Source organism: Ammospiza nelsoni, chromosome 3 (assembly GCF_027579445.1).
Source record: "Ammospiza nelsoni isolate bAmmNel1 chromosome 3, bAmmNel1.pri, whole genome shotgun sequence".
Taxonomy (NCBI): domain Eukaryota; kingdom Metazoa; phylum Chordata; class Aves; order Passeriformes; family Passerellidae; genus Ammospiza; species Ammospiza nelsoni.
The window spans coordinates 115,209,342-115,236,981 of record NC_080635.1 but is presented as its reverse complement, the minus strand read 5'-3'; the positions used below and the strand labels follow the sequence as shown (position 1 = coordinate 115,236,981).

Below are 27,640 nucleotides of genomic sequence, written 5' to 3'. Positions count from 1 at the left end.
GGAGGGACGGGCAAGGGGAAATGGCTTCCCACTGCCAGGGAGCAGGGTTAGATGGAGTATTGGGAAGAAATCCTTCCCTAGTGAGGCCCTGGCACAGAGAACCTGTAGCTGCCCCATCCCTGGAAGTGTTCAAGGCCAGGTTGGACAAGCCTGGACCAACCTGGTCTAGTGGAAGATGTCCCTGCCCATGGCAAAGGACAGCAATGAGCTTTAAGTTCCCTGCCAAGCCAAATCCTTTACTCACTCTGTGACTGCCCACCTCTGAGCAGCAAACCATTCAGGAGCAGCTTTTTTTCCCCAGGATGCTGCAGTGGAGTCAGTGACAAGGATCCCAGGGCCTGTGGCCATGCATCCCATCTGGCACTGGTCCCCTTCAGCCCATGCTGCCCCCTGCACACTGGCCTGGCTGCAGGATGGATCCCTGAGGGGACCAGAGCAGAGATGGGAGCTGGGGGGGCTGCTGCCCTCCCCTAACCCTGCAGCCTGCTCTGGGGCAGATCAGCTGGTACAGGCAGGGCAGAGGCCACACAGATAACCCAGCATGGCCTGGGTGGCCTCTTCCTCACCCAGGTCAGAGGTGATGCCTCTTGTGCACACCAGTGGGCTGCCAGGGGGGAGTTTTGGCACAGGAGACAGAGCAGCTTTATTTCCTAGTGAAAAGAAAGCAGAGCAGCTTTATTTCCTAGTGAAAAGAAAGCAGAGCAGCTTTATTTCCTAGTGGTGCCTCTGGGAAGGGTGGACAGGGCTAGTGCAGGGTGCAGCAGTCCTGGGTGCAGCTGGCACCCGCCCAGGACCAGCTCCCAGGGCTGGGTGTGCTGGCAGAGGGCACAGGGCCCGTGTGTGGATCAGGACCCCCCTCGGGCCCCCATCACTCCACAGGGACACCCACGGAGCTGCCCCTGTCACTGGTGGCACCCAGGGAGTCCCCAGAGAGGCTCTGCCCACTCAGGGCACTGCTGAGGCTCTGCTGCCGGGCAGAACGTGGCACCGCCTCCACCGACACCTCCACCTCGATGGTGACACCTTCCCTGCAGACAGACAGACAGACACGGGCCTGAGGGCAGCGGCCCCAAGGGGAACAGCCCATCCCTGCCGAGCAGAGCTGCTTGAAGGGATGTGCCAGCCCCTCGGCACCCTGCCTACCTGTCAGAGGCGTCCTGGCCCTCGCTCAGCATGCTGCCAGCCAGGGCCACCGTGCTGGCAGACTGGCTGTCCCCCTGCGGCCGTGCCGGGCGCTGGCTGCGGCCGCTGCTGGGCAGGGACAGGGAGGCGGCGCCGTCCGGAGCTCCGTCCTCGGCCGCTCTGGGGCTGGGCAGCGCCGACCACAGCTCGTTCACTGCAGAGACACAGAGAGAGAACACGCCGTTCCACGGACTGCCCCCTGCACACGGGGCACAGCCCAGCCCTGCCAGCTCCCAGGCACCCACGCTTGGCCAGGTTGTCCAGCTCCACCACGCCGAGCTCGCCGGGGGCACGGCCGCCCCTGCAGCCCCAGCGGCTCCGGCACAGCGACAGCACCACGGTCCCGTACACGTAGGTGAGCACCAGGGGCACGCCGACACCTGCGGGCACACCGAGGGTCACCGCCAGCCCCAGACACGTCCTCGGTGCCACCCACCCCTCGGCACTCACCCACAGTGAGAGCTGTGATGATGGGGGACACGAAGAGGGACAGGAGGACGCTGCTGGTGACAGAGAGGCACTGCTGGCACCCGGACAGGCTGCTCCGCCGGCTCTGGCCCAGCACCTCGGGGACAAACACCAAGGTGAAGGCTCTGCCCGGGCCTCGGCACAGCCCCGGGGACTCAGCCCCTTCCAGCCTGGCAGAGCTCCAGCCACAGGCACACAGACACCCTCCCTGTCCACACAGCCCTACCAGTGCCACCAAGCAATGCCACCCCAGGGACAGTGCCCCACAGCACTGCCACCAAACACTGCCACCACAGGGACAGTGCCCCACAGCACTGCCCCACAGCACTGCCATCACAGGGACAGTGCCACCACAGGGACAGTGCCACCACAGCACTGCCACCATAGGGACAGTGCCACCCCAGCACTGCCACCAAACACTGCCACCACAGGGACAGTGCCCCCACAGCACAGGTGTCCCTGGAGAGCCCCCCTAGGACCCTTCCTCCTTTCCCCCACCCTGACCCCACTCCCCAGGCTGGGCACACCTGCACTGGCAGGGGCTGCTGGGGGCAGCAGCAGGTCCTGGCAAGGCAGGATTGGGCAGTCAGGGTGGCACAGGGATGTGCTGAGGATAGCCATGGGTGGCACAGGGATGTGCTGAGGGTAACCTGGGTGGCACAGGGATGTGCTGAGGGTACCCAGGCTGGCACAGGGATGTGCTGAGGGCAGTCAGGTGTGGCACAGGAATGTGCTGAGGGTACCCAGGCTGGCACAGGGATGTGCTGAGGGCAGTCAGGTGTGGCACAGGAATGTGCTGAGGGTACCCAGGCTGGCACAGGGATGTGCTGAGGAGAGGCAGGGTGGCACAGGGATGTGCTGAGGATAGCCATGGGTGGCACAGGGATGTGCTGAGGGTACCCAGGGTGGCACAGGGATGTGCTGTGGGCAGCAGGAGCACTGCAGGTCTGTCCAGGCCAAGGGCCAAAGGGTACCAGGCTCAGCAGGGAGCAGGACCACAGCTGCCAGTACCTTCCTACCCATGTAGATGGGGATCCCAATGGCGATGACAGGGACAGCAACGCCTGCAGCAAGGGAGATGACCATGGGCGCTCCCAGCACCATGCCCAGCTGCCACAGGATCCTGCGGGTCCGGGACCACGGCCTCTTCCCCCAGAAGGTGCAGCCAGAGGGGCTGTGGGCACAGAGCCAAGGTGGCAGCAGAGACCAGCAGAGCCTGGCCCCATGTCAGGGACACCCACGAGCCCACCTGAGAGCAGGCAGCCAGGCTCCCCAACCCTGAGCTCCAGCTGCCTCCCACGGGGTGCCAGCAGCAGCCCCAGCCCTGCCAGAGCCAGCAGCACAGAGCACCCTGCTCCCCCTGGCTAACCCCAAACCTGGGGCAGGGCCTGCCTGCCCCCATGCCAGCTCCCGATCCTGTGAGAGCCCCCAGCTCCTGTCAGAGCCCCCAGCCCCCAAGGCCCCACACTGACCTCAGGAAGTGCACGTCAGAGATCTCCTGCAGGCAGAGCCAGCAGAAGAGGCAGCCACACACCGTGCAGTTCATGCGGTTGCAGCTGCCATCGTTGATCTTCATGATGAAGGCGCTGCAGCGAGGACAGACCTTGATGTCCTCGGCCTCAGCTGGGGGGAGACAAGATGGGATGGGGGAGCAGGACAGAGCAGCGTGCACCCATGCCAGCCTGTCCCTGTCCCAGCGTGCACCCATGCCAGCCTGTCCAGTGTGCACCCATGCCAGCCTGTCCCTGTCCCAGTGTGCACCCATCCCAGCCTGTCCCAGCCTGTCCCTGTACCAGTGTGCACCCATGCCAGCCTGTCCCTGTCCCAGTGTGCACCCATCCCAGCCTGTCCCAGCCTGTCCCTGTCCCAGTGTGCACCCATGCCAGCCTGTCCCTGTCCCAGTGTGCACCCATCCCAGCCTGTCCCAGCCTGTCCCTGTCCCAGTGTGCACCCATCCCAGCTGTCCAGTGTGCACCCATGCCAGCCTGTCCCAGCCTGTCCCTGTCCCAGTGTGCATCCATGCCAGCCTTCCCCACCCCACAGGAACCATGGGGGGAGCTGAGGTCCCTCTACACACCCCAGCCCAAGTGGCACAGGGGCTGTGAGATGCAGCAGAGGAAGCTCTGGCTGGCTGCTGGCTGCAGCAGCCCCCCAGGCAGCAGGCACAGGGGCACAGGGCTGTGCCAAGCCCCAGCCCCACAGCTCCCACCCCTGCCCAGGTTTGCCTTACCGTGGGCGGGCTCCTCGGGCTGTGCTGAGGGTGTGGCCAGGCCGGGGGCCGGCGGAGCACAGGGGCCCTCGGGGTGCCAGGGCTGCCGGCAGTGGTAGCAGAACTCGGTGCCACAGCCCTCGCGGCCGCAGGTGAGGCGGGGACACTCGGCACAGCCATGGGCGAGGACGGCGTAGCTGTGGGGAGAGGGCAGCAGGGGCTGGGGCAGCAGCAGGGGCTGGGCACAGCAGGGCACCCTCCCCACACAGCCAGGCCAGCCCTGGTCCTGCACTGAGCTGGAGCCACAGCCCTGGCCCAGGAGAGCTGGGACCCACCCTCAGCTGGGATCCCCCCCTGTCCAGCAGCCCTGGGGCTCACAGAGTACCCAGCACAGCCAGGGGCACCGGCCCTGGCAGACAGAGCTGCACAGGCTGTACAGGCAGACCAGGACCGGACAGTGCCCTGGGCACAGCCAGCCCAAGGCAGGACACAGGGATGGGAGCCCAGCCTGGGAAGGGCTCACGGGACACGGGCACACCCTGCTGCTGCTGCTGCTGCTGCTGCAGGAGGGGGCCCGGCCCGCCCCGCACTGCCGCCCGTGCCGCGGTACCTGCAGTCAGGAGCAGGGCACCAGCGGGTGCCGGGGTCCGCCACCAGCAGCCGCCGCAGCAGGAACTCCTCGTACTTGTCGCGGAGGGCGGGCTCGGGGAGCAGGCCGTGCACGTCGTGCGGCGGGATGGCGGCGGGGCAGTGCGGGCAGGCCACGGGCACGCGGCTCTCGGTGACGGCCAGGCGCAGGTACTGCTGCAGGCAGCCGCGGCACGAGCGGTGCGAGCAGCAGCCCAGCGCGGGGAACGCCTCGGGGGGCTGCGGCAGCAGGCACAGCGGACACTCCTGCAGCGCCTCGCCCGGGGCCGGCACCGCGCGGGGCTCCGCGGGCTCCGGTCCCGGCGGTGTCTCCCCCCCGGCGGGCCGAGGCTTCCTCCCGAAGCAGCCCAGGAGGCGGCGGGGCCCGGGCACACGCGCGGGCTGCTCCATGGCGCCCCGGGGCGCTGCCGTGAGCTACCGAGGGCGGCGGGGAGCAGCTGGCCCGGCTGCGGCCCCCATGGCCCGGCTCCTACCGGGCCTCACCGCGGGCGGTAACGGAGCCATCCCCGGGGGCAGGGGCGGGCGGTGCCGCTCGGCCTGCGGAGAGCAGAGAGAGAGAACTGAGAGCCGGCCTGTGCCCTGGAACAGCGTCTGTGCCCTGGGAGAGCCCCTGAGAGCCAGCCTGTGCCTGGGACAGCCCCCGAGCGTGTCCTGCCCCAGCCTGCCTCCTTCATCTCCGCATGACATCTCCGGGAACCGCAGAGCACCCAAATCCCCAGCGTGGGGAAGAGAGTGGCAACACCGAGACAGCTAGCCCAGGCACAGGCACGGTGACACTCCCGGCCCAGCAGCCGTGTCACCCAGCCCCTGCCCAGGGTGACACAAGGCTAAAGCTCCTTTCACTGCAGTTCACTGCCAAGGGACCCCAGACCCCGTTCATTCAGTGCCCAGGAGCCAGGCGATTCCTGCAGTGGGGTCAATCTGTTCATTTCCCCTCACTTAGAGCTCACCAATCCACGGCCACAGCACACTCTGTCCCCCCAGAGCTGCCCCTGCCCTCCTGCACCGCCACAGCCCACAGAGCTCTCCCGTGCCAGGGCCAGGACCAGCGACACTCGGGTCAGGCTGAGGAGCCCCAGCACAGCTGCTCTGCTGGGCCGGGCGCTGCGGGCTCGGCATCCCACAGGGAACACGGCAATCCCGGGGGACACGGCGATTCCCAGGCAGAGGGCAGGGGCAACCGGGCAGCAGGGAATTTCCGCGGTGACCGGGGACGGGCACGCGGCCCGGGCCGTACCTGTCAGCGGGGAATCATCGCCGGCAGCACGGCACGGCCACGGCTCCCCCGGGCCGGCCCAGCCCGGCACCCGCAGCGCCCGCGGCACCTGCGGAGGGACAGCGGCGATCGTGACGGGCCGAGCGCGGCTCACGCAGCCCGGACACGGAGCGGAGCCACCGGGAGAGCCCCGCGAGGGAGCGGGTGGGGCCGGCACGGCCCGGGGACACGGCCGGGCTGCACCGGCCACCTGCGGGCCCGGCCGGGCAGCGGCGGCACCGGCCAGAGCCCGGCGGGACCGGTCGGGCAGCGGCGCTCGGGCCCAGCCCCGGGTGTGCCCGGTGTGACCGCGCGGGGACACCGGCGGGGACTCACCGGGGCCTGCCCTCCGCGCCGCTGCTCGGCGGGGCCGGACCCGGAGGGCACCGGAGGAGGAGCCGCAGCCGGCCCTGACGGGGCACAGAGACCGGTAGCGACCGGCAGCGGCCCCGGTGCCGCCGGTGCCACCGCCTCCCGCCGGCCGGAAGGGGCGGAGCCGCTGCTGTCCCGCCCCGCCCGAGCCCCGGGCGCTGCCCGCCTGTCCCGAGCGCCGTGCTCGGTCCCGTCCCGTTCCGGCCGCGCGCCCCCGCCGGGCCCGGGCCCGCTCCCCTCATGCCGCGGCCGCGGGAGGGCGGGGCCGGGGGCGGCACCGCCTCTGCGCACGCGCCCGCTCCGCTTCCGGGTCGCGCGGGCGCTTCCGGGCCAGCCCCCGCGCGCCCGGGGGAAGCGGAAGCGGAAGTGTCCGGTCGAGGCGGGGCGGCGGCGGCCGCCCCGGGCTGGCGGGGGCGGCTGGCGGGCCGCGGGCGGGCGGGCGGCGGGGCCGGGCCGGCGCCGGGGCCCGCCACGATGCCCCGGCGGAAGCAGAGCCACCCGCAGCCGGTGAAGGGTGAGTGCGCGGCGGGCCCGGGGGGCGGCGGCGGCGGCCCGGCGGGGACCCGCGGCGCTCGGAGCGCTGCAGCGGACGCCGAGGATGGCACCGAGGAGACGGCAAGAGCGGCGGTGGTGCTGCCCGGGGACCTGCTGCTGGGCCGTGGCCCGGCCTCCGAGAAGGGACCGCCAGGTGCGTGCGGCCCCGCGGGGACGCCGCCCCTCTCCGGCAGCCCCGCCGGCGGCGACGCGGCACGGCCGGGCCGTACCGGGCCCGTGCTCGGCGCATCCGGCCGGGCCCGCCCTGCCACGGGCCCGCCCGGCGCGGGCTCCGGCCGAGCTTCCTCTCGCGGGGGAGGCCCGGCCCCCGACGGGGCCCCGGAGTGGGTTCCGCCCGCCCGGCATCGACCCCCGGCACCGATCCCCGAACGCCCCTTCCCGCCGGGGGCCCGGGCACGACGCGTCCCCGCGGTGGGTTCGGGGCCGCGCCCCGCGGCCGGGCTCATCCCAGAGCCAGCGCAGCGCTCAGCCCCGGGTCCCGTTCCACCGGGGTCCCGTTCCACCGCTCCCCTCGGCGCTGCGGGCCGAACCGAGCGCGCTCAGCCCCGGTGCCACGGGCAGCGCCTGTCCCGCCGCGGCTGCCGAGCCCGGGTCAGCAGCGAGCGCTGCTCAGCTCCGGGAGCTGCTCACGGGACCGGCGGGAGGCGCTCCCCGCCCCGAGCAACGCGGGAACAGAACGGCCAGAGAGGAGGGCACGGACTGTGCGGCCCCGTGCCCGTCCCCCGCTGCCCCCGGGGCCGCGCCCTGCTCCGTGTGCTCGCCTGGGCTGTGCCGTGTCCTGCTCTGGCACCGAGGGATGGATGGATGGGGCTGCTCGAGGGCTCTGCTTCCCTGCCCCGGAACGGCTGCTGGGAGCCTGCCCGGGGTCTGGGGGCACATTCCACTGGGAATTCCTCTCTATCCTTCCCAAATTCTACCGGGAATACCTGCCCTTCCCAAATTCTACAATTCCTGTCCTTCCCAAATTCTACAATACCTGTCTTCCCTAAATTCCACTGGGAATTCCTGTCCTTCCCAAATTCCATCAGCAATTCTTGTCCTTCCTAAATTCCACCAGAAATACCTGTCCTTCCCAAATTCCACCAGGAATTTCTCTCATTCCCAAATTCCACCAGGAATTCCTGTCCTTCCCAAATTCCACCAGGAATTCCTGTCCTTCCCAAATTCTTTCCCAAATTCCACCAGCAAATCCTGTCCTTCCCAAATTCCACCAGGAATTCCTGTCCTCCCATTCAGCCCCACCTGGGAGCAGGACCAGGAGCTCAGCCCACTGGCCCAGGCAGGACAGACACGCTGTGCCACGTGGGCACTGCTGGCCCTTCAGGGGACGGTGCTCTGGGGGTGCTGGGCACTGCTGGCCCGAGGGCACAGGGGTTCCCTTGGTGTGGCTGGGGCTGAGCTGAGGAGAAAGGGGGGCCCTTGGCAGAGGGCTGGGGCAGGGTCAGGAGCTCCCCCGTAAGAGCCAGGCCTTGGCAGGACGCCCTTTTCTGGTGCCTGTGTTTCCAGCAGCGCTCGTGGAAGAGGCTGGAGGGGCTGCCCCGTCCCACAGCACGGGTCAGGCTCATCAGCTGGACACAGCCCGGGTGGCAGCAGCAGGGGGACAGTCCAGGGGGCTGTCAGGAGGGTGGGCAGCTGCTGAGCCTGGCAGAGCCCAGGAGTGCAGGGCAGGCACACAACAACGGGGCCAGCAGGGCACGGCTCTCGGCTGCTCCTGGTGAGCTGCCCTGGCACAGAACGGGGCCCGGCTCTCAGCTGCTCCTGCTGAGGTGCCCCTGCAGCCCCGAGCACCAGCCTGGGGCACCTGTGGAGCCCAGGGGCTGCAGCAGGATGAGTCTGTGCCCAGCTGGGAAGTTCCCTTTGAGAGCCTGGCACAGCGTTCCCTGCTGCCACTGGGCAGAGCTCTGTGGGGGCAGGGGAATGTTTCCTGCAGGGTGGAAAGGGCTGGTGTTGGAGCTCCCTGTGCCAGCCATGCCAGTGTGACCAGCTGCCACCCCGGGGCTGGGGCAGTGCCACAGTGAGAGGGGCACAGAGCAGCTTTAAGGGCAGCCCTTTCTCCAGCCTGGGCCGGGCTGTGCCCACTTCCCTCTACCCCCCAGGCCCAGCAGTGGCAGTGTGGATGATGCACCCAGCCGTCCTCCCACCCTTGCTGGTGCCGGGGTCCTGCCCAGCCATGCACAAGTGTCAGGGTTTCCTGAGACACCCAGAGCAGGCCTCAGCAGGGCGTTGGGGCAGGCTGTGGCTATGGGGCTGCTCCCTGCAGTGCACGGGGTGAGGGGCGCAGGCACAGGGGCAGTGCCCCGGCCAGCCGGGCTGACGCCGCCCCGTGCCCGCGGTGTTCTCAGCAGACACCCTGGTGGGGAAGATCGCCATCCCAGCGTACGCCCTGAGCGACGACGACTGCTCGTCCGGGTACCAGCAGCTGAGCGTGGAGAGCGACCCTGAGGAGGGCGGCGAGCCGGGCCCCGCGGCGCTGCCCTGCCGCCAGTGCGGGCTGCAGCTGGCTGCCAGCCTGGGCCAGAGCTGCCTGCAGTGCGCCGGCGCCGAGGGCGGCCGCAGCCAGCGCATCGTCTACTCCTGCCAGCTCTGCCCCTTCGCCTCGCACTACTCCAGCCACCTCAAGCGCCACATGAAGACACACAACGGGGAGAAGCCCTTCGCCTGCCCGCAGTGCGCCTACGCCTCCGCCCAGCTGGTGAACCTGACGCGGCACCTGCGCACGCACACCGGCGAGAAGCCGTACCGCTGCACGGGCTGCAGCTTCGCCTGCAGCAGCCTGGGCAACCTCAAACGCCACGAGCGCGTCCACAGCCAGGACAAGCCCTTCCAGTGCGCCGCCTGCGACTACCGCTGCAACCAGAGCCGCAACCTGAAGCGGCACATGCTCAGCCACCGCCTGCCCGAGGGCGAGGGGCCGCACCGGCGGGACAAGGACCCAGGTAAAGGTGGGAGGGTGTGGGGATGTGGGAGAGCTACCGTGGGGGCTCTGGGGCTGGTGCAGGGCACGGATCCTGCTGCTGACCCAAAGTCATGTTACTGCCAGGCTCACCGGAGCACTGAGGCTCGTCACTGAGCCTGTCCTCGCTGGCACTGGGGCTCGTCACACAGCCAGTCCTCACTGGCGCTGTGGCTCATAGAGCCAGTCCTCGCTGGCGCTGTGCCACCCAGCTCACAGCCCCATCTCTTTGTCCTGCAGAGCCGCTGCTGCCAGAGCTGAGCCTGCACGTGGGCAGCGGCAGCGGCCCCTTCCTGCCCGGCTGTGCCCGGCTGCGGGGCGAGGAGGCGGCCGCGCTGCCCGAGCTGCTCTTCCCCTTCACGTGCCGCATGTGCGGGCTGGTGCTGGACGACGGCTTCGCGCAGGACGAGGGCCTGGCCGAGCAGGTGTGCGGGCGCTGCAGCCTGGCGGTGCTGGGCACCGAGCCGGGTGCCAGCCCCCGCAAGGGCGCCGGGGACAAGGGCTTCGCCTGCAGCCTGTGCCCCTTCGTCACGCACTACCCCAACCACCTGGCGCGGCACATGAAGACGCACAGCGGGGAGAAGCCCTTCGCCTGCCCGCTCTGCCCCTACGCCTCCGCCCACCTGGACAACCTGAAGCGGCACCAGCGCGTGCACACAGGCGAGAAGCCCTACAAGTGCCAGCTCTGCGACTACGCCTGCGGCAACCTGGCCAACCTCAAGCGTCACGGGCGCATCCACTCAGGCGACAAGCCCTTCCAGTGCAGCCTCTGCAGCTACAGCTGCAACCAGAGCATGAACCTGAAGCGGCACATGCTGCGGCACACGGGCGAGAAGCCCTTCCAGTGCCGGGACTGCTCCTACACCACCGGGCACTGGGACAACTACAAGCGCCACCAGAAGATCCACGGCCACACGGCCGAGAGCTGGGTGAACCCACGCAATGCCAAAGCCCTCCTGGCCCCCCCAGCCGTGGGCACGGCCCTGCCCTGAGACAGCACTTAGCCCGGCAGGGGCCCGGGGTGCCTGCCCTCCCTGGGGGAGGGAGGACAGGCGGGCACCTCCAGGGGGCTCAGGGCTGCCTTACAGCAGGCCCAGAGGCACACTGGGCCTCGGCAGCCCCGTCCTGCCTGGGCAGGGTGAAGTGACGACCGGCGGCTCTGAGCCCTGCCCGTGTGGCAGCACGGCCACGTCTCCAGCCACCCCAGCTGCCTGATTCTGCCTGCCGGAGCCTTCCTCTGCCGGCGTTTGGGGACAAGGGGGGAGGGGGGAACAGGACTGGTTCCATGGCGGTCGCCGTGATGGTCGGTGTAATTTATATTGTGTATAAAAGCATTAAACAGTCGGTTTTGTTATCTGCTCTTCACCCTGGGGGCCTTGTTCTGCTACTGAGGACTGCACGGGGCTGGCACGGAGAGGGGAGGGACAGCAGCCACCCCCCAACAGACAGCCTGGTACCAATCAGGATCCGTTTTAATCATTGTTGCAGTGTGTAAACATCAGTTACTGTCCATTAATGCTCTGTCGGGCGGAGCAGCAGGAGATACGTGGTTACAAGCCTAGATTATGCTGGCGTCTATGAGCGGGTTAGAGGGGACTCTGCGCGGAGCCCCCGAGACAGCTTACTGCACTCTGCCTCGGAGCACGAACCTAAATGCTAATTTGGCATTATGGAGCCTGCCTGGCTCTGCCCCCAGGCTGGGCCAGGCCTTCCCAGCTGGGACAGGAGCAGCTCTGCCCCCAGGCCGGGCCGGGCCCTGCACTGCAGCTCCAGGGCTCTGCCCGGGCCAACTGTTCAGGTCAAACGAGCCCTCTCCCAGCTGGAGCCAGCAGCGGGAGGAGTTCAGCTGCCCCCGCCCCAAGGCAGTGGCGGGCTGGGGGGAGCTCCCAGCCCCGGGGAGCAGGGAAAGGTGGATGGAGCAGGTGAGAGGCACGTCGATTGCAACCTGGCTGCAGGTCGTACATTCCTCAGCGAAGGCCCTCGCTCAGGCCGGGGCTGTCCTGGGCAGGGGGCACTACAGATCCTCATCGCCAATGCCCTCAAAGGCGTAATTGCCGTGGAAGTCGTTAGCGCCCACGTCGTTAGCAGAGCTGGAGTGGCTGATCCCACGCAGGCTGACAGAAGTGAGCTTGCTCTGTGGAGAAGGGAGATGTTAGGGAGGACAGCCCTAGCTCCCCTACCTGCTTAGCCTGAGGTGTCTGGTGCACCCACACACAACTCACCGAGAGTTTGGCCATGGGCTCCCAGGAGGCGTCAGGCGAGTCCTGTGAGGGCAGCACAGTTGGGCGGCACAGGGTCATGGGACACAACACCCACCCCTCCTTCCACCTGCCCCCTCCGTCCCCAGGGAGTCTGGCTCGCTGCAGGACCTCTTTCCCTTCGCAGGGCTCTGGAAGCAGGGCACCACCGCCCTGCTGTCCTCTGGACGTGCCCCAGCCCTGCCCCGGGGCAGTGCCTCCTCTGGAGGCAATGAGTTCTGATTCACAACCCGTCAGAGCCTGTGATTGCCCGTGTCCCTCACCCAGGGCTGCAGGGTCGCACTCACCAGCAGCGGGGGTGACTTCACGGCTTGCTGGCTGTCCGAGCGCCGCAGGGCCCCGTTCACCCGCCGCCGGAACATCTGCAGAGCAGCTCAGCTCAGCCACAGCGCCCAGCGTCAGCCCTGGGCTTATAACCAGCCCTGGGATGCTGGCCCCATCCCGAGGGGAGCGCTCAGGACCCAGCCCAGGCCCTAGGAAGTCACAGGGCCAGGCTGGGATCCCTCTCCAGAGCCATCATCCAGCCCCAGCCCTCACCTTGCGGATGCTGCCTCCAGATTTTTTCACCATCAGCTCATCCACCATGGACTGCAAGCAGATGCTCAGCATGATGGCCTGCAAGGGAGAAGTGTCACAGGGCTCTGTGCACCCCACAGCCTTCCCACACCCTGTGCAGGGCCCAGCCCTTCCCCTGACAGCCACCCCCAGCCCGCCATGCAGGCAGCTCTACCTGTGGGCTGGTGATGGTGACCCACTGCAGCCGGTCCTTGCTCATCAGGTACTCAAAAGCCAGCTCCAGCTTCACCTCGGACTTGCCTGGGCTGCTCCCCGAAGGGCCATTGTTCATGGGCACCTGCAGGGACACACACCAAGGCTGGGAGCCTCCAGAGGGGAAGGAGCAGCTCCCCAGACACCAGTGCAGCTCGAGGGCAGCACCGAGCCAAGTGTGGGACACCTGCCCAGTGCCCACCAGTCCTCTGCCACTGTCAGGTCCCCTCCAGTGTCCTCACACCAATGATCCCCTCAGCCCCAAGGCATGACTCAGACCCTCTCCAGGCCTGCTGGGCCAGAGGCTGGAGTCAGAGCCAGCACCTTTCCTAGGAAGAGGTGTCCCCCCAGCCCCTCCCTGCTCCCTAGGCGTCACTTACCGAGGATGTGACCCGCCAGCACCGCATGCGAGTGACCTTGAAGCTGCCCTCCTTGATCTGCTCGTTGGGCAGCCGCACCTGGAAGTTGAGCTCGTTGTTGCCTGCGCTGACCACGACGTGGCAGCCCTTCTCAGGGAAATCCGTGACACAGGGGTCGAACTTGAGATAGCCGTAGTACTTGAGGGTCTGCGCCAGGCGGATGAACTGCAGGCAGGGCAGGGGTGCTCAGCAACAGGACACCACCCGGTACCACACAGGAGAGGGCTGGTGCAGAGCCAGAGCTGCCCCGGTCGTGGTGGCACTGTTCCCTGTCCTACCTCCTTCTTGGAGACCTTCTCCTGCAGGGACTTCAGCTGCCGGTGCTGCTCCTTGTTGACAAGGATCCACCCGTGTTCGATGTCTGACACCGTCTGCAGGCAGCAGAGGCTGGTGAGTGCCTGGGACCGGAGCCCCCCAGCCCCTGCACAGTGTCTGTCCTCACCTGGCTGTGCCACACCAACCCTCACCTGTGCATACAGCAGGTTCAGCCCCACACGGTGCTCCATCACATCGTCGTCATAGGCTGAGTCCCAGTAGCTGGAAGGGAACCACAGGGGTTAGCCTGCTCCAGCAGTGAGGAGAAAATCACCCTCCTGTGGGCTGGTAACCATCAGTCATCACGCCCTGCTCCCCATCTAAACCAGCTGCCATGGGAAGGCAGGAATGAGCTGAGCACAGCAGGGCAGCCCCTGCTCCAGTGTCATGGTCAGGGATGCTCAGGTGCATTCCTGGGGGCCAAAGCATCAGTGGGCAGCAATGGCAGGAGGGGAGGGTCCCTGTGTGGAACCAGGAGCCCTGGGCACCACCCCAGTGCTGCCCCGCTCACCTCTTGCGCAGGATGATCTGGAACTCGGGGTTGTGCAGGCTGGTCACTGACACATAGGGCAGCTCAAACTCCTGCAGCTTCCTCACAACTGCAGGGAAACAGCAGCTCAGCAGCCCCTCTGGGCAGCAGGATCCCCATGGCCCCACACCAGGGTGCCCCCAGGAGCACAGCTGTGCCCCCAGCCAGGGCAGGGGCACACAGCCCTCACTCCAGGCAGGGGCACAGCACGTGTGCCACCGCAGCGGGCTCTACTCACAGGAGAAAGCTCCATCCTTGGTCTCCCTCACTAGGAAGAGGCTGAAGTAGCCAACCAGGTCATCTGGCAGGTCCAGCTTGGAGGCCACAGCCTGGGAGGAAGAGCAGGATAGTCCCAATATAGTACCAGCATGGTGGCCAGACCCAGCCCATGTGCATTCTGAGGCCTCCCAACAGCAGGAAGGCAGCACCTCTGCTGCCCTGAGCCAGGCCTGGGCTCCTGGCAACCAGGAAACAGCGAGGGAACCCCAAACACCAGCCTGGACCCAGACACACCCTGCAGCACACCCATTCCAGCTCCCAGCTCTCAGCCCCACCAGGGCAGCCCTGCTCCAGGGTGGGCAGGTTGCAGGGGAGGGCAGGGGGGCTACCAGGCTGAGAGAGCCCCAGCCGTGAGGGAAAGCCCAGGAGGCAGCAGGAGGGGCTGGTCCCAGCCAGCAGGACAGCTGTGGCACCTCGAGGACATCCTCTGTCTGGTCCGACGTCAGGATGGTGACCTTGACCTTCTGCCCGTTGGAGAGCAGCACCTCCAGCAGCACCTCCTCCGTGGGGATCTGCTGCGTCTCCTGCACAGAGAACAGCACTGGCACCCATCCCCTCCTGCACAGAGAACAGCGCTGGCACCCAGCCCCTCACACAGCCCGGGGGCACAGAGCTGGCACAGGTGTGCCCTCACCTGCTGGGCCTTGCGCAGGAAGCTGTTGAAGGTCTCGCTGCCGCCCAGCGTCGGGTCCTGCCGCACTGCAGGAGAGGCACGAGCGGTCAGGAGTCCCGTGGGAAGGGACAGGGACACAGAGCCCTTCCTGGCACTTGTGCTGCCCTGGGCCAGCCAGGGAACCCCCGCACCCCCACTGTGCCAGGGCAGGGCAGGGGCTGGCACAGGAGCTGGCACCCGGGGGACAAGGCCATCAAACGCCAGGGCTGGCACAGGAGCTGGCACCCGGGGGACAAGGCCATCAAACGCCAGGGCTGCCCTGGCAGGTGCAAGAGGGACCACAGGGAACGGAGCAGGGCAGGGAGGAAGGCATGGGCCGTGCCCTGCCCAGCTTACCGGCCTGCATGTACTTCTCCAGCTGCTCCCGGCGCTGCTCTACCTCTGCTGGGGTGAGCGTGAAGATCTTCTTTGGGGGGAAGGCTGGGACCACGTTGGCGCCATACTCCTTCCTCAGCTGGGACAAGAACAGAGCGCTGCTGCAGGACCCCCACCCTCGCTGACCCCCAGGGACCGGGCAAGGGGAGCAGAGAGCTCCCAGAGCCCCGCTGGAAGGTGAGGAGCAGGAGCTCTGCCCCCGTGTCCCCGTACCTGCTCGTGCAGGCCCAGGAGCTGGCTGTAGCGCACCCGGCAGTGCAGCACCCCGTTCACGTGGATGTTGTAGGCCTGCAGGGAGACAGGCCGCTCAGAGCCAGCACTGTCAGCTGCAGGAGCCCCCCAGGAGATGCCCAGGGAGCCCCCAGGAGAAGGCAACATCCCTGAGCACCCTGCCCAAGGGCAGAATGGTTCAGGAATATGAGCACACCCAGGAGATGTGCCACTGGACAGCAGAAGGTCTGACCCTGTGTGCCCAGCCCTGGGGAGCACAGAGCCACGCTGCAGCCCCACGGACAGCCCTCCCCACTGCCAGGGCTTCACAAGGAACAGGTCCCTGGATGAGCTCTGGCTCAGCCCCTGCCGATGCCACAGGCTGGGCACAGCTGGGAGTGCAGAGCACAGGGAACATCTGGCAGAGCCCAGCTGTGAGTACAGAGCACAGAGGAACACCTGGCAGAGCACAGCTAGGAGTGCAGAGCACACAGGGAACACCTGGCTGAGCACAGAGCACACAGGGAACACCTGGAACACCTGGCAGAGCACAGCTGTGAGTGCAGAGCACACAGGGAACACCTGACAGAGCACAGCTGGGAGTGCAGAATGCACAGGGAACACCTGACTGAGCACAGAGCACACAGGGAACACCTCGCAACCCCATGGTCCAGCTCCCAGCACCTCACCCTACACACAGAATCCCTTCAAGGACAGCAGTGTCCTGCCACCCCCACAGCACCGTTTGGGAGGGCATGAGGATGGCCATGAGCCCGCAGCCAGCCACGGCAGCCCAGCCCAGCCTCCAGGCATGGCCCGGTGCCCTCCTGCTCCTGGGCACTGCCCAGCCAGGCCGGGGCCCACACGGGCACCTCCCCCCCCAAGCCAGCCCGGTGCCTCGGGGCTGCTGCGGGACACCGGGAGGGACGGGCAGCCCCCACACCCGCCCACATCAGGGCTCCGCATCAGCCGCGGCCCCTGCCCAGCGCCGGGCTCTGCCCCAGGCCCGAGGAGCCTCGGCAGCGGCGGAGGGCAAAGGGCAGGGGGGTCACAAGGACGAAATGCCCCGAGGGCTGCCCGCTCCTGCGGCCCGTGAGCGACTGCAGCTCCCGCGGATGGCCAGGGCTCTGCATCGCCGCTCACACCGGCACCGGGCTGCCCCACCGGGACCGTGCCCCACCGTGACCGTGCCCCACCGCGGGGTCCCGGGGCATCCCCGGAGAGCGATCTCGGGGCCAGCGCGGGTGTTGGAGCGCAGGGCTGCCCACCCTCCCCCCGAGAGAGAGCAGCGATCCGGACCCTCCGCCAGCCTGCGGGCTCTGCCGGCCCCGGGAAGGGCTCCGGGCACTCGGAGTCCCGGCCCCGCTCCGGAGGCGCTCACGGCGCAGGGACCAAAACAGGAAGCCGGGACAAACGGACGGACGGGCGGGCCAGGATGAGCCGGGGCTGGGATGGGACCGGACGGGGCCCCCGCGGGCTGCCCGCCCCCGGCCGCGGCACCGGGCAGGGCAAGGTCCCGACACCCGGGGCTGCTCCGGGACCTCCCGCGCCCGATCCGGAGCCGCGGGGGCGGCGGGGCCCGATCCCTGCTCGGCCCTGGCACAGGGCGCCGGCCGGGGATGGCGGCGGGCCGGGACCTGCCCGCCTCGCCCGGCCCCGGTCCCGGTCCCGATCCCGACCCGCCACCGCGCCGGGGCTGCGGATCCGCACGGCCCCAGCGGGGCCGCACCGCGCCCGGGCCGAGGAGCCGCGCCACCCACTCGGCTCCGTTCTGCGGGGCGGCTCCGTGCTGCGGGACAGCTCCGCTCCCTCGGCCCCGCTCACCACGTAGGCGGGGGCGCCGCCGTCCCCGGCGCGGGTCTCGGTCTCGGGAATGGAGAAGTGCATGGCCGGGCCGAGTGCGCCCCCGCTACCCGCCTCCCGCCGCCGCCATCTCGGGCCAGCACTCCCCGCGATGGCGCGGCCGGCAGCACCGCCCGCCCCAGGGCCGCCCCGCTCCGCCCCGCCCGGGGCCGTCGCTCTCCGCCCGCCCCGCTTGGCCCCGCTCCGCCCGCCCCGGGGCCGCCCCGCCATGCCGTGCCCGCCCCGCCCCGAGCGGCCCCGCCGGGGCTGCAGGCGCGCCCGCGGCGCGTGCCCGCGGCGGGACGGGGCCGGGGGGCGGGGCCCGGAGGGAGCCCCGGGAACGGACCGGCCCGCACCGGGGGTGACGTCACCGCGTCACGGAGAGCGGCGGACGTGCGCGGTCACGTGGCGCCGCCTGGCCGGCAGGGGGCGCTGAGGGCGGCGCCATGGCGGAGCGTGAGGGTGAGTGCGGGACCGGACACGGGGAACGGCTCCGGGACGAGACCCGGCCGCTTCACGCTCCCGTCATTCTAGGTGCGAACTCCGAGGGAGCTGCGCCAGTGGCGGCGGGACCGCAGGTGAGCGGGGCCGGGGCCGGTGTGAGGCCGGGCTGCGGAGCGGGGCCGGGGCCGGTGTGAGGCCGGGATGCGGAGCGGGCCAGCCGCCTGACGGTGTGTGCCCACAGGCGCCGGAGCTCTCCCGGGAGGAGAAGCTGCAGCTGCGGAAGGAGAAGAAGCAGCAGAAGAAGAAGAAGAGGAGCGAGAAGGGGCCGTCGGCCGAGCCCGCGGAGCTGGGTGCGCCCCCCGAGGCGGGGCAGCCGCGGGGTGAGCGCCGCCGTCCCCGCGAGCCCCGAGCGGGGCAGCGCCGGGCTGGCAGCGCCCGGAGCCTGCAGGGTCTTACAGCGGGACCGACCCCTGGGGTGTAGCCCCGGTCCGGGCCCTCGGCCCTCGGGCGGCCGCGTTACCGTGGGGACTTCAGTAGAGAGAGCGCAGTCCCCAGACCCGGGAGCGCGGGGCTGCCCCGGCGTGCCGTGCCGTGCCGTGCCCCCGGCGTGCCATGTCCTCGGCGTGCCGAGTCAGCTGCACCGTGCCGAGGGCCTGGAGCCCCTTAGGGCCCGGAGGGCTCTCCCTGCCGCGGGCTGCCCCTCACACTGGGCTGCATCTCCCGGCCAGACTGGGCACAGATTCTCCTTTCCTCCCCGCAGCAGCTGCTCAGCCCACGTCCCCCCCTGCCCCCGCTGATGGCCCCGGTGACGGCGAGAAACCCGCGGGGGGCAAGAGCAAAGCGGAGCTGCGAGCGGAGCGCCGGGCTAAGCAGGAGGCTGAGCGGGCCCAGAAGCTGGCCAGGAAGGCAGAGCTGAGCCAGGCAGCCACGGCGGCCAAGCCCCGGCAGAGCCCCACCGAGCCGCAGTCCAGTAAGGCTGTCAGCACCACGGGGTGGGGAGCAGAGGGCGGGCGAGCAGGATGGGAGGCTCTGCTGTGGGCTCGGGCCAGGGATGACTGTGTCATCCATCCATGCTCCGGGTTCTGCCTGTCCCTGGGTGCTGCCCTGCCTTCCCTGAATTTGGGGGGCACCAAAGCAGCTCGGTCTCATCCCAGCCATCCTTGCAGTGGTGAAGCGGCTGCCAGAGCATGTGCAGGTGGATGACCCTGCTGCCCAGAGGAAACTGGCCAAGAAGCTGGAGAGGCAGCAGGTAGGAGGAGGACTGGGTGACAGGCTGCACACCTGGGGCAGCTGTGCTGCAGAGGGCCTGGGGGGCACATGGTGGGACAGAGGGCAGAGGGAAACTTTGCGTGCCCTGAGCAAGTGCTGGGTGTGACTGGTGGCCCTGGAACGAGCAGAGCACAGGATGAGCCATCACCACACTTGGCTGCAGGTACCTCTGAGGCAGGACTATGGCACCAAGGTGAACCTGTTCTCCCACCTCCGCCAGTACAGCCGCAAGAAGCCACTGACGCAGCAGATGAGGTACAGGGCCTCCCCAGCCCAGGGCTCTGCTCTGGCTGGCCTGGCTGCAGAATGGCTCTGCAGGAGGGCTGTCATAGTCCTGCACGTGGGATACACCTGATGGAGTGGTGCGGGACGTTTTGCTTGCTTTGGGGACTGGCAGTAGGGGCAGCCTAGTATCTTTGTTATGAGGAGAGTGCAGGGCCACAGGAGAAGGGGCTGTGGGGTAAGCCTGGCTCCTCAGGTTACTGCCAGCCCCCTTCCTGGGCTGTTCCTTGGGTTGTTGGGCTGGGGCTCATAAATGTTGGGTGCTCTGGGCCGCAGAGGTGCTGACAGCTCCCTCCCCTGGTCCCTGCAGCATCCCCTCCACAGTGATCCACCCCGCAGTGATGCGCCTGGGCCTGCAGTACTCACAGGGCATCATCAACGGCTCCAATGCCCGCTGCATCGCGCTGCTCGAGGTCTTCAAACAGGTACCTGAGCAGCCACCTGGCAGCAGGGGCTCTGTGCTGCGTGCAGGAGTGTGTTCTGTACCCTCCCTGCTGGGGCTGTTGTCTGTGCTCAGTCATCCTCAGCCGCTTCCTTTGGGTCGTGCACGGCAGGGTCCTTGTGTGGCGCTGCCACTGCTGTTTGTGTCCCTGGAGCACCCTTTGCCCCTCCAGGCAGCGTGTCAGGCTGTGCAGGACGTGTGTGCCCCAACACCTGTGCCCTGAGATCACCCTCCCTTTCTTCTTGTCCCAGCTGATCCGGGATTACTCCACTCCCCCCAACGAGGAGCTGTCACGGGACCTGGTGGCCAAGCTGAAGCCACACATCAGGTGAGGGCTCCCAGTGCCAGAGCAGAGGGACCAAAGCTCCACAGAGTGTGGTCCATTGTTCACGTCTCTGGGTTGGTGTCCACCCAAACTTTGGCTGACTTTCCTAGGCTGCTGCCTTCCTGCCCACCGTCCCTCTCCCTGCCTTGGCCCTCCAGGCTGCTTTGGAGCTAAGCCCCTTTCTTCTGCAGCTTCCTGAACCAGTGCCGGCCTCTCTCAGCCAGCATGGGCAACGCCATCAAGTTCCTCAAGAAGGAGATATCGTGCTTGCCTGACACCCTGAGAGAGGATGAGGTGAGTGGCCTTGCTCTGTGGCAGGCTCCAGGCCCTGGGTGAAGGAGCTGAGCAGGGATGGGATGCAGACTCACAACAGTGGAATTGAAAGCTTGTTACTAGGGGGAAGAGCCTGATCCCGACCTGGCTCAAATCAGGGAGCTGCTGAGAGCAGGAAAGTCTGTATGTGATGTCTCTCCCCAGGCAAAGGAGAAGCTCCAGGACGTGATCGACAAATACCTGCGAGAGAAGATTGTCCTGGCAGCTGAGGCCATCTCAAGGTCTGCCTTTGAGAAGATCAATGACCACGACGTGATCCTGGTGTATGGATGGTGAGCACGGAGCACAGGCAGCTGATCCCACGGGTAGGAGGAGGGAATGGAGCAGCGTGGGAGGGGAGGCTGTGCTGGTCCTGCACAGGGCTCAGCACTGTCCTACCTGGTGTGAAGTTGGATTCCAAGAGCCCCAGAGCCACAGCTCCCTCCACCCAGGGCACTTACAGAGCAGCCAGGGCTGTTCACTGGATTTTAAACAAACTGCAACAAAGCCAAATGTCGGGAAGCAAAAATACAGCAGTTTGCATCCCAAGAAGTAGAGGTGGGGAAAAGAACCAGAGATTGCTGCAGCAGGAGTCTGGGTATGCTGTGTGTGCTGGGCAGAGCAAGGAGCAGGGGCAGGAGGCCAGTGCAGGGCAGGAGTGTGGTGAGAGGCTGTGGAGTGGCAGAGTCCCTTGTGCTGTCACAGACAGGGAGGTCAGTGCTGCTTCCAGGGAAGGCTGAGACCTTTCCCAGGGTGTGTCCTTGTGCAAGGACAGGGAGACATTGTGCCCTGGGAGCCATCGTGGCAGGAGGGCTCTGGAGGGGCAGCACTCACCAGGATGAGGGTGGGCGTTGAGCATGAGGGTGGGCGTTGAGCATGAGGGTGGTTATTGAGGATGAGGGTGGGTATTTAGGATGAGGGTGGATATTGAGGATGAGGGTGGGCATTGAGGATGAGGGTGGGCGTTGAGCATGAGGGTGGTTATTGAGGATGAGGGTGGTTATTGAGGATGAGGGTGGGTATTTAGGATGAGGGTGGGCATTGAGGATGAGGGTGGGCGTTGGGGATGAGGGTGGGCGTTGGGGATGAGGGTGGGTATTTAGGGTGGGCATGGAGGATGAGGGTGGGTGTTGAGGATGAGGGTGGGCATTGAGGATGAGGGGGATGAGGGTGGGCATTGAGCACGAGGATGGCGTCGTGGCCCGGCGGGAGCCTGCTCCGGAGGAGGGCAGCCCCTGACAGGCGGCACTGTGCAGCTCGTCGCTGGTGAACCGCACGCTGTGCGATGCCCACGCCAAGCAGGGCCGCGCGTTCCGCGTGATCGTGGTGGACAGCCGGCCGCGCCTGGAGGGCCGCGAGACGCTGCGGCGCCTGGTGCGGCACGGCATCCACTGCACCTACGTCATGATCAACGCCATCTCCTACGTGCTGCCCGAGGTGAGGGGCTGCCGTGTGCTGGGGAGTGGGGGGTCTGTCAGGGCCCCAGTGTCACAGACATATTTTATGAAAAATCCTTTCTTCAGGAGTTTTCCTCCTGAGAAGCTGAGAGGCCTCAGGAACAAAATGTAAACAATGATTATCTGCTGCTGTGGAATGCAACAGGTGCATCTGTGATTGGCCCATGTTAGTTGTTTCTAATTAATGGCCAATCACAGTCAGCTTTTGTTATTGTTCTTTCTTTTTCTATTCTTTCTTTCTATTCTTTCTTTCTATTCTTTTCTATTCTTATCTTAAGGATTTCTTAGAAGAAATCCTTTGTTCTATTCTTTGAGTATAGTTTTAATATAATATATATCATAAAATAATAAATCAAGCCTTCTGAAACACAGAGTCAGATCTTCATCTCTTCCCTCATCCTAATACCCTTGTGAACATGGTCACACCCCAGGACAAGGTGAGAGATGAGAATCTGACTCCAAGTTCTCAGAAGGCTCATATCATATCATATCATATCATATATCATCTTATGCTATACTAAAACTATACTGAAGAAAGAGAAAGGATACATCAGAAGGCATACCAAGAATGAATAATAAAACCCCGTGACTCCTCAGAGCCTCGACATAGCTGGGCCATGATTGGTCATTAAATCAAAACAATTTGCATGCTGGATGAACAGTCTCCAAATCACATTCCAAACAGCAAAACAGGGAGGAGCTGAAGCTTCCCAGCTTCCCAGGAGAAGAAATCCTGGCAAAGGGATTTTTCAGTTAATACCATGGTGAGAGGGGAGGCTGCAGCGTGACCAAAGGTGTGAGAGAGGCTGTGTTTCCCCGGCAGGTGTCCAAGGTGCTGCTGGGAGCCCACGCCCTGCTGGCCAATGGCTCTGTCATGTCCCGCGTGGGGACCTCGCAGATCGCGCTGGTCTCCAAGGCCTACAACGTGCCCGTCCTCGTCTGCTGCGAGACGTACAAGTTCTGTGAGCGGGTGCAGACAGATTCCTTTGTCTCCAACGAGCTGGGTACGCCTTCTGTCCCTTTCCCCCCAGCTGGCACCTTCTCTCCCAGTCCCTGCCATACCATGACAGGCTGCTCGGCCCTGCCATGCCCCCTCCTGGGCAGGGGGTCCCTTGCAGGCAGGGGTGGTATGTGCTGCTGCAGGGGCAGGATGGAGAGGTGCTGTCCCCCCCAGGATCCTGATTGCTTCTCCACTCTCTGCAGATGACCCTGATGACCTGATTGTGCTCCGGAAGGGCCAGGCCCAGCTTGGGGGCTGGGCAGAGAACAAGTCCCTGCGCCTGCTTAATCTGGTCTATGATGTGACGCCCCCAGACCTGGTGGATTTGGTCATCACAGACTTGGGCATGATCCCCTGCACCTCAGTGCCTGTGGTCCTGCGCGTGAAGAACGTGGATCAGTAGTTGGAGCAGCTGCATGGACACTAATAAACCAGGCCCCAGTACTCTGTGTGTGCCATCTGTGGTGTGGCAGAGCCCTGGCACCCGTGTCATCCATGTCATCCAGACCTGGCACAGCTCTGCACCTTCCTTGGGGCCTCTCCTCCCACTCCATGCTGCAGCATAGACGGGTCTTCCCTGTCCCCAGGCCGTCCTCTGGGGAATCCATGACAGTGTGGCGATGGCCTCTGGCTTACCCTCCGCGGAGATCTGGTGGCTCTCGGGCAGTGCCGAGCTGGGCTGCTGGGAGACAGCCAGGGTCCCTCTGGAACCAGCCCCGGAGAGGGCCCGTACCCCGCGGCCCGGCCGCTCGGCGGGCGGTGCTCCGGAGCCCGAGCGGCACCGGCACCGGCACGCGGCTCCCGGACCGCCGGGGGCGGAGCCTGCCGCCGGGGGCGGGGCCATGCAAATCTCACTGCTGCTCTGGCAGGGCCAGCCGAGCCCTCACGGGGCGTGTCCATGCAAATTGACTCCACCGCGCGGCATGACGGGACACAGCCCGGTCCGGAACCCCTCTGCCCTCCCGTGTGCGGGCCGGGCCGGGCCAGGCCGTGCCGTGCGGGAGCTGCGGGCTCACAGCGCACGGAAGGAACTACACCGGGCAGATAGCTGCAGTCCGGGTGTGCTGGCCCGTGCGACATCGCCACTGCAGCGTGACTGCATAATTTGTGTTAGGGGAGATGGTGCTGGTGTTCTCTGATATCCTTGTTTGGAGGGAGAGTTGTGATCAGGGCTGGCTAGCTACAGGTAGTGTGCACACGTTGTTTGTAGCAGTCTGTACAGCAGCAGTGTTGCAAGCGCGACTCCACGGGGCCTCGACGCCCATCCCTGCCCCATCTCCATCTCTGCTTAAACGCCCCAGGCTCTCTCCAGGCTCCGGCCCGCGGGTCCAGAAGCGCCTCCGGCCCCACAGAGCGCTCGGTGGGACGGCAAGACTCGGGTTAGCGTGCCGGCCGGCCCTCCGACCTCGCGGGAGGGACAAACGGGCAGAGAGACTTGGTCCGACTCGGGGTGCACCAAATTCCCACTCTCTGTAAGTCCGGCTGAACTGGCAGACTCGGCCGGGTGTGACCCAGACGGTGCTCACCGAGGACCCCGTTCACCGGGGTGTTTCCCTGCTCCTGCAGACACGGCGTGGGACAGGCCGGGATCATCCCCCCTTCGATGGCAGCACTCCATGAGCCCCCTTTAGGGATCTACTGCCAATTACTGCAGGGAATGGGATCTGTCTCCTGGGCACCGGCACGGCCTGTTCGGAGAGAGCGCCCTGGGATGCCCCTGAACCCACGGCTATCCTCGAACCGCACACCGAGAGCACCACCGGACCGGGCTGCCCTCGCTGCTTGCCCGACCTGCCGGAGAATCCCAGACCCCGCGCGGGTCGCCTTCAGCACCCGCGGGTCCCAGATCCCGCGGCTCCCGCGGCCTTCGCCCCATCACCAAAGCAGCCGCCGGCTGTCCACCGCCCGGTCATCAACCACGGAGAGCAGAGCTCGCGGCTCGGGTCCCGTCCGAATACGAGCATTAGCGGGAGCACATACTTCTCCTGGGTATCGCTCAGATCTGTCCTTAACCAGGAAAACCAGGGGAGAGCGCGAACGCAGTCCCCCACTACCACAAATTATGCAGTCGAGTTTCCCGCATTTGGGGAAATCGCAGGGGTCAGCACACCCGGAGTGCAAGGGATGAGCCTCGCCCTGGGAAAACCACCTGCCTGATCATGGTGTCTCCCCTGCCAGGTAAGTATGCCCCACCCGCCCCGCCGCCCGCCTGCCCTGCCCAACGCACGCCCGCCCAGCGCACGCCCGCCCCGGCCCGGCCCCGACCCCGCCCGGCCCTGCCGCGCTGCGGCCCGGCCCGCACGGCCCGGCACGGCCCGGCCCGCGCCAAGCCCGCGGACGCGCCGGGACAGCGCGGGCTTGGCGCGGGATCGGGCCCGGCATGCCGCGCGGCGGGCATCTCATTTGCATGGACACGCCCCCAGCCGCGGCAGCACCGGCCCCGGGCTCTGCTCCCGCCGCCCGTGCCGGGGCTGCGGGGTCCCCTCCCCGCCCGCGCCGGCTCCGTGCCAGCCCCCCGGCACCGGGACAGGAGCTGGACTGACCCGGGCCAGTCCCCCGGCACCGGGACAGGAGCTGGGACAGGAGCTGGACTGACCCGGGCCAGGCCCCCGGCACCGGGACAGGAGCTGGGACAGGAGCTGGACCGACCCGAAACGTCAGCGCTCGGCAGGGCTGAGCAAACGAGGGACCGGCCCCGGCAAGGAGTGTAAAAATGTTTTTTTGTGATTCGTGTCGATGGGCAATGGAATCAGCAAATGCTTGTGTCTGCTGCTGCAAAAGTGAACCCAGTCCCCTGGCATAACTGCAAAGAACGGTTTTGAAACTTTCTGACCAAATAAAGCATAGAACAAAAAAACAAAAAAAAAATAGAAGAAGTATAGTAAAGTAAAGAGATGAGGAAGCAAAAACGATTGATGCTTAGAATAAAATAGAGGAAGCGGTGGTTAAGCTAAAGGATATTGCAACAAAGCAATGAAATGCTTATGTATAATAAAAAGCTTGGTGCGCTGGTACCAGACAAAAATCATGTAGCAGATGCTGGTGAAATGCCTCCCTTCAGCTGACCACAAGAAGGACAGTGTGAAAAACGCCAATCACTTGTTTTTAAATTTTTTAAAAGTTTAATAGTAATAAAATAGTTATAAAAATAGTAACACAATTAGAGTAATAACAATTTGGACAAATTGAATTAAGACAATATGAGACAATAAAAACAAAGAGTTACGGACGTCCGGGTACCTTTTCTGGGCAGCACGAGCCCGAAAAAGGACACCCGTTAACAAAGGATTGACCCTTAAGAACAGTAGCCCGTTGCATATTCATACACCTCATCCGTGATGCATAAATTCCATTCAAACACAGGATTCTGTCTGGTCTTCATCAACTTCTCCCCTCTAATCCTAATAGCTCCTTCGAGGCGGGAAGAAGTCAGTTTCTTCCGATAAGAAGGCCATAAATTCTTTTTCTCTGAACGAACTAGGTGTCCTGTGGCTGTTATCTCGCTGCCAGTCCTTTCTTTAAAAAAAAAAATCTTCCATAGCACAGTTTCTATTTTAACAACCTATTTTTATAACCTAAAACTATATTTAACGCAGTACTTAAGAAAATTAATACAGCATTGCTTTCTAACACAACACAAATTATATTCATTTTAATATTTGCGAAAAGCCAATCATAAAATACATGCATTTTTCACAACAGGAAGCCGACAACTACTTGGAAAGATTATGAAATGTATGAAATGGCAGATCCCAGCTCATTGATATTTGCTGATTCGGACTAACCAAGCACACTGGAAAATGCGTCGTAGCCTTAAAAACAGTTCATACCCGCTGGTGAACTTGTAAGCGGTGTGTGCGCGAGGGGAGCGGTGACTGCCCGGCCACCCAGCGCTGCTTGCCTGCTCTCTTTAAAATAAAGAAACATAGAAATAAAATTCGGTTTGGATGTTAAGTTTTGTATCAGGAGGCAGCGCTGGAGCTGTCCGGGTGCCCCTCCCGCGGGTCCGGCGGGCGCGGAGCGGCGCAGCCCCGGCACGGGCGGCGGGAGCAGAGCCCGGGGCCGGTGCCGGCGCTGCCGCGGCTGGGGGCGTGTCCATGCAAATGAGATGCCCGCCGCGCGGCATGCCGGGCCCGATCCCGCGCCAAGCCCGCGCTGTCCCGGCGCGTCCGCGGGCTTGGCGCGGGCCGGGCCGTGCCGGGCCGTGCGGGCCGGGCCGCAGCGCGGCAGGGCCGGGCGGGGTCGGGGCCGGGCCGGGGCGGGCGTGCGCTGGGCGGGCGTGCGTTGGGCAGGGCAGGCGGGCGGCGGGGCGGGTGGGGCATACTTACCTGGCAGGGGAGACACCATGATCAGGCAGGTGGTTTTCCCAGGGCGAGGCTCATCCCTTGCACTCCGGGTGTGCTGACCCCTGCGATTTCCCCAAATGCGGGAAACTCGACTGCATAATTTGTGGTAGTGGGGGACTGCGTTCGCGCTCTCCCCTGGTTTTCCTGGTTAAGGACAGAATCGATGGAACTTCTGGAAGCGTACGGAATCTCGTTACCTTGTGTTCTTGGCAGTTACTTTGTTCTCATTAGCTCTTCCGCTCGTCCTTTTCAGAGCGGGTTTTTCTGTATTTGCAGCTGAAGCCTCCTTTGCTGCGCATTTCGTTTGTTACGGTTCAGCACTCTCGGAGGTCTCTGTGGTCATGATGACCCCGAGATGTCTTAGGGAGCCTCTCTTCCCAGCCCGGCAGCCGAAGAAGGAGCCAGGATTCTTCTGTTCTCGTTCTCAAGGTTGTTTATTATTTCTTATCTATA

General features: G+C 65.5%; 4 protein-coding genes and 2 non-coding genes across 13 annotated transcripts; 3 read left to right on the top strand and 3 right to left on the bottom strand.

Annotated features, from left to right (window-relative positions):
• Nucleotides 1-674: 674 nt before the first annotated feature.
• On the bottom strand, nt 675-6,316 carry LOC132071252 (E3 ubiquitin-protein ligase RNF19B-like). 3 transcript variants are annotated; one of them, XM_059468727.1, is made up of 10 exons: nt 6,099-6,316; nt 5,745-5,832; nt 4,470-5,044; nt 3,881-4,056; nt 3,123-3,273; nt 2,662-2,824; nt 1,633-1,747; nt 1,428-1,562; nt 1,144-1,336; nt 675-1,028 (listed from the first exon to the last, which is right to left on the bottom strand). In XM_059468727.1, exons 3-10 carry the CDS (start codon nt 4,895-4,897, stop codon nt 869-871), a joined length of 1,521 nt encoding a protein of 506 aa, XP_059324710.1. In that variant the 5' UTR covers nt 4,898-5,044; nt 5,745-5,832; nt 6,099-6,316; the 3' UTR covers nt 675-868. The 3 variants fall into 3 exon arrangements, with proteins under 3 accessions (XP_059324710.1, XP_059324709.1, XP_059324711.1); XM_059468726.1 differs by having other exon boundaries at nt 5,745-6,302; XM_059468728.1 differs by lacking the exon at nt 1,428-1,562 and having other exon boundaries at nt 5,745-6,306.
• Nucleotides 6,317-6,547: 231 nt separating this feature from the next.
• Nucleotides 6,548-10,998, top strand: ZNF513 (zinc finger protein 513). Of its 2 annotated transcripts, none has more exons than XM_059468912.1 (3): nt 6,548-6,648; nt 9,032-9,625; nt 9,883-10,997. In XM_059468912.1, exons 1-3 carry the CDS (start codon nt 6,609-6,611, stop codon nt 10,632-10,634), a joined length of 1,386 nt encoding a protein of 461 aa, XP_059324895.1. In that variant the 5' UTR covers nt 6,548-6,608; the 3' UTR covers nt 10,635-10,997. The 2 variants fall into 2 exon arrangements, with proteins under 2 accessions (XP_059324895.1, XP_059324894.1); XM_059468911.1 differs by having other exon boundaries at nt 6,609-6,822; nt 9,883-10,998.
• A 98-nt stretch (nt 10,999-11,096) lies between these two features.
• SNX17 (sorting nexin 17) lies at nt 11,097-17,448 on the bottom strand. The gene is made up of 15 exons (XM_059468913.1): nt 17,293-17,448; nt 15,472-15,546; nt 15,220-15,337; nt 14,845-14,909; nt 14,624-14,734; nt 14,170-14,260; nt 13,914-14,001; nt 13,555-13,624; nt 13,366-13,458; nt 13,049-13,252; nt 12,631-12,753; nt 12,438-12,515; nt 12,188-12,262; nt 11,865-11,906; nt 11,097-11,776 (listed from the first exon to the last, which is right to left on the bottom strand). Exons 1-15 carry the CDS (start codon nt 17,353-17,355, stop codon nt 11,657-11,659), a joined length of 1,416 nt encoding a protein of 471 aa, XP_059324896.1. The 5' UTR covers nt 17,356-17,448; the 3' UTR covers nt 11,097-11,656.
• A 164-nt stretch (nt 17,449-17,612) lies between these two features.
• EIF2B4 (eukaryotic translation initiation factor 2B subunit delta) lies at nt 17,613-23,285 on the top strand. Of its 5 annotated transcripts, none has more exons than XM_059468374.1 (13): nt 17,613-17,772; nt 17,845-17,888; nt 17,996-18,104; nt 18,515-18,724; nt 18,921-19,003; nt 19,187-19,278; nt 19,616-19,730; nt 19,999-20,075; nt 20,264-20,366; nt 20,550-20,677; nt 21,641-21,821; nt 22,665-22,845; nt 23,045-23,285. In XM_059468374.1, the coding sequence occupies exons 1-13, from the start codon at nt 17,757-17,759 to the stop codon at nt 23,242-23,244; spliced, it is 1,539 nt and encodes a 512-aa protein (XP_059324357.1). In that variant the 5' UTR covers nt 17,613-17,756; the 3' UTR covers nt 23,245-23,285. The 5 variants fall into 5 exon arrangements, with proteins under 5 accessions (XP_059324357.1, XP_059324356.1, XP_059324355.1 ...); XM_059468373.1 differs by having other exon boundaries at nt 17,614-17,772; nt 17,996-18,134; XM_059468372.1 differs by having other exon boundaries at nt 17,749-17,888.
• A 1,578-nt stretch (nt 23,286-24,863) lies between these two features.
• On the bottom strand, nt 24,864-25,027 carry LOC132071892 (U1 spliceosomal RNA). Its single transcript, XR_009418236.1, has one exon. It is a non-coding gene; the product is annotated as a U1 spliceosomal RNA (small nuclear RNA).
• A 2,134-nt stretch (nt 25,028-27,161) lies between these two features.
• LOC132071891 (U1 spliceosomal RNA) lies at nt 27,162-27,325 on the top strand. Its single transcript, XR_009418235.1, has one exon. It is a non-coding gene; the product is annotated as a U1 spliceosomal RNA (small nuclear RNA).
• Nucleotides 27,326-27,640: the final 315 nt, after the last annotated feature.

Bases quoted from the DNA above. Each gene is read 5' to 3' on its own strand.
- ZNF513 (XM_059468911.1), top strand. From the start codon at position 6,609: ATGCCCCGGCGGAAGCAGAGCCACCCGCAGCCGGTGAAGGGTGAGTGC. The intron at 6,823-9,031 runs GTGCGTGCGGCC...CGGTGTTCTCAG, and splicing joins CTCCGAGAAGGGACCGCCAG to CAGACACCCTGGTGGGGAAG. The intron at 9,626-9,882 runs GTAAAGGTGGGA...TTTGTCCTGCAG, and splicing joins CCGGCGGGACAAGGACCCAG to AGCCGCTGCTGCCAGAGCTG.
- LOC132071252 (XM_059468727.1), bottom strand. From the start codon at position 4,897: ATGGAGCAGCCCGCGCGTGTGCCCGGGCCCCGCCGCCTCCTGGGCTGC. The intron at 4,057-4,469 runs GTACCGCGGCAC...CTCTCCCCACAG, and splicing joins TGCCCTGCTCCTGACTGCAG to CTACGCCGTCCTCGCCCATG. The intron at 3,274-3,880 runs GTAAGGCAAACC...GTCTCCCCCCAG, and splicing joins GCCCGAGGAGCCCGCCCACG to CTGAGGCCGAGGACATCAAG.
- SNX17 (XM_059468913.1), bottom strand. From the start codon at position 17,355: ATGCACTTCTCCATTCCCGAGACCGAGACCCGCGCCGGGGACGGCGGC. The intron at 15,547-17,292 runs GTGAGCGGGGCC...GTCTCCCTGCAG, and splicing joins GCGGCGCCCCCGCCTACGTG to GCCTACAACATCCACGTGAA. The intron at 12,263-12,437 runs GTGAGGGCTGGG...GCTGCTCTGCAG, and splicing joins CTGGAGGCAGCATCCGCAAG to ATGTTCCGGCGGCGGGTGAA.
- EIF2B4 (XM_059468370.1), top strand. From the start codon at position 17,757: ATGGCGGAGCGTGAGGGTGAGTGCGGGACCGGACACGGGGAACGGCTC. The intron at 20,076-20,263 runs GTGAGGGCTCCC...TTTCTTCTGCAG, and splicing joins AAGCTGAAGCCACACATCAG to CTTCCTGAACCAGTGCCGGC. The intron at 20,678-21,640 runs GTGAGCACGGAG...GGCACTGTGCAG, and splicing joins GTGATCCTGGTGTATGGATG to CTCGTCGCTGGTGAACCGCA.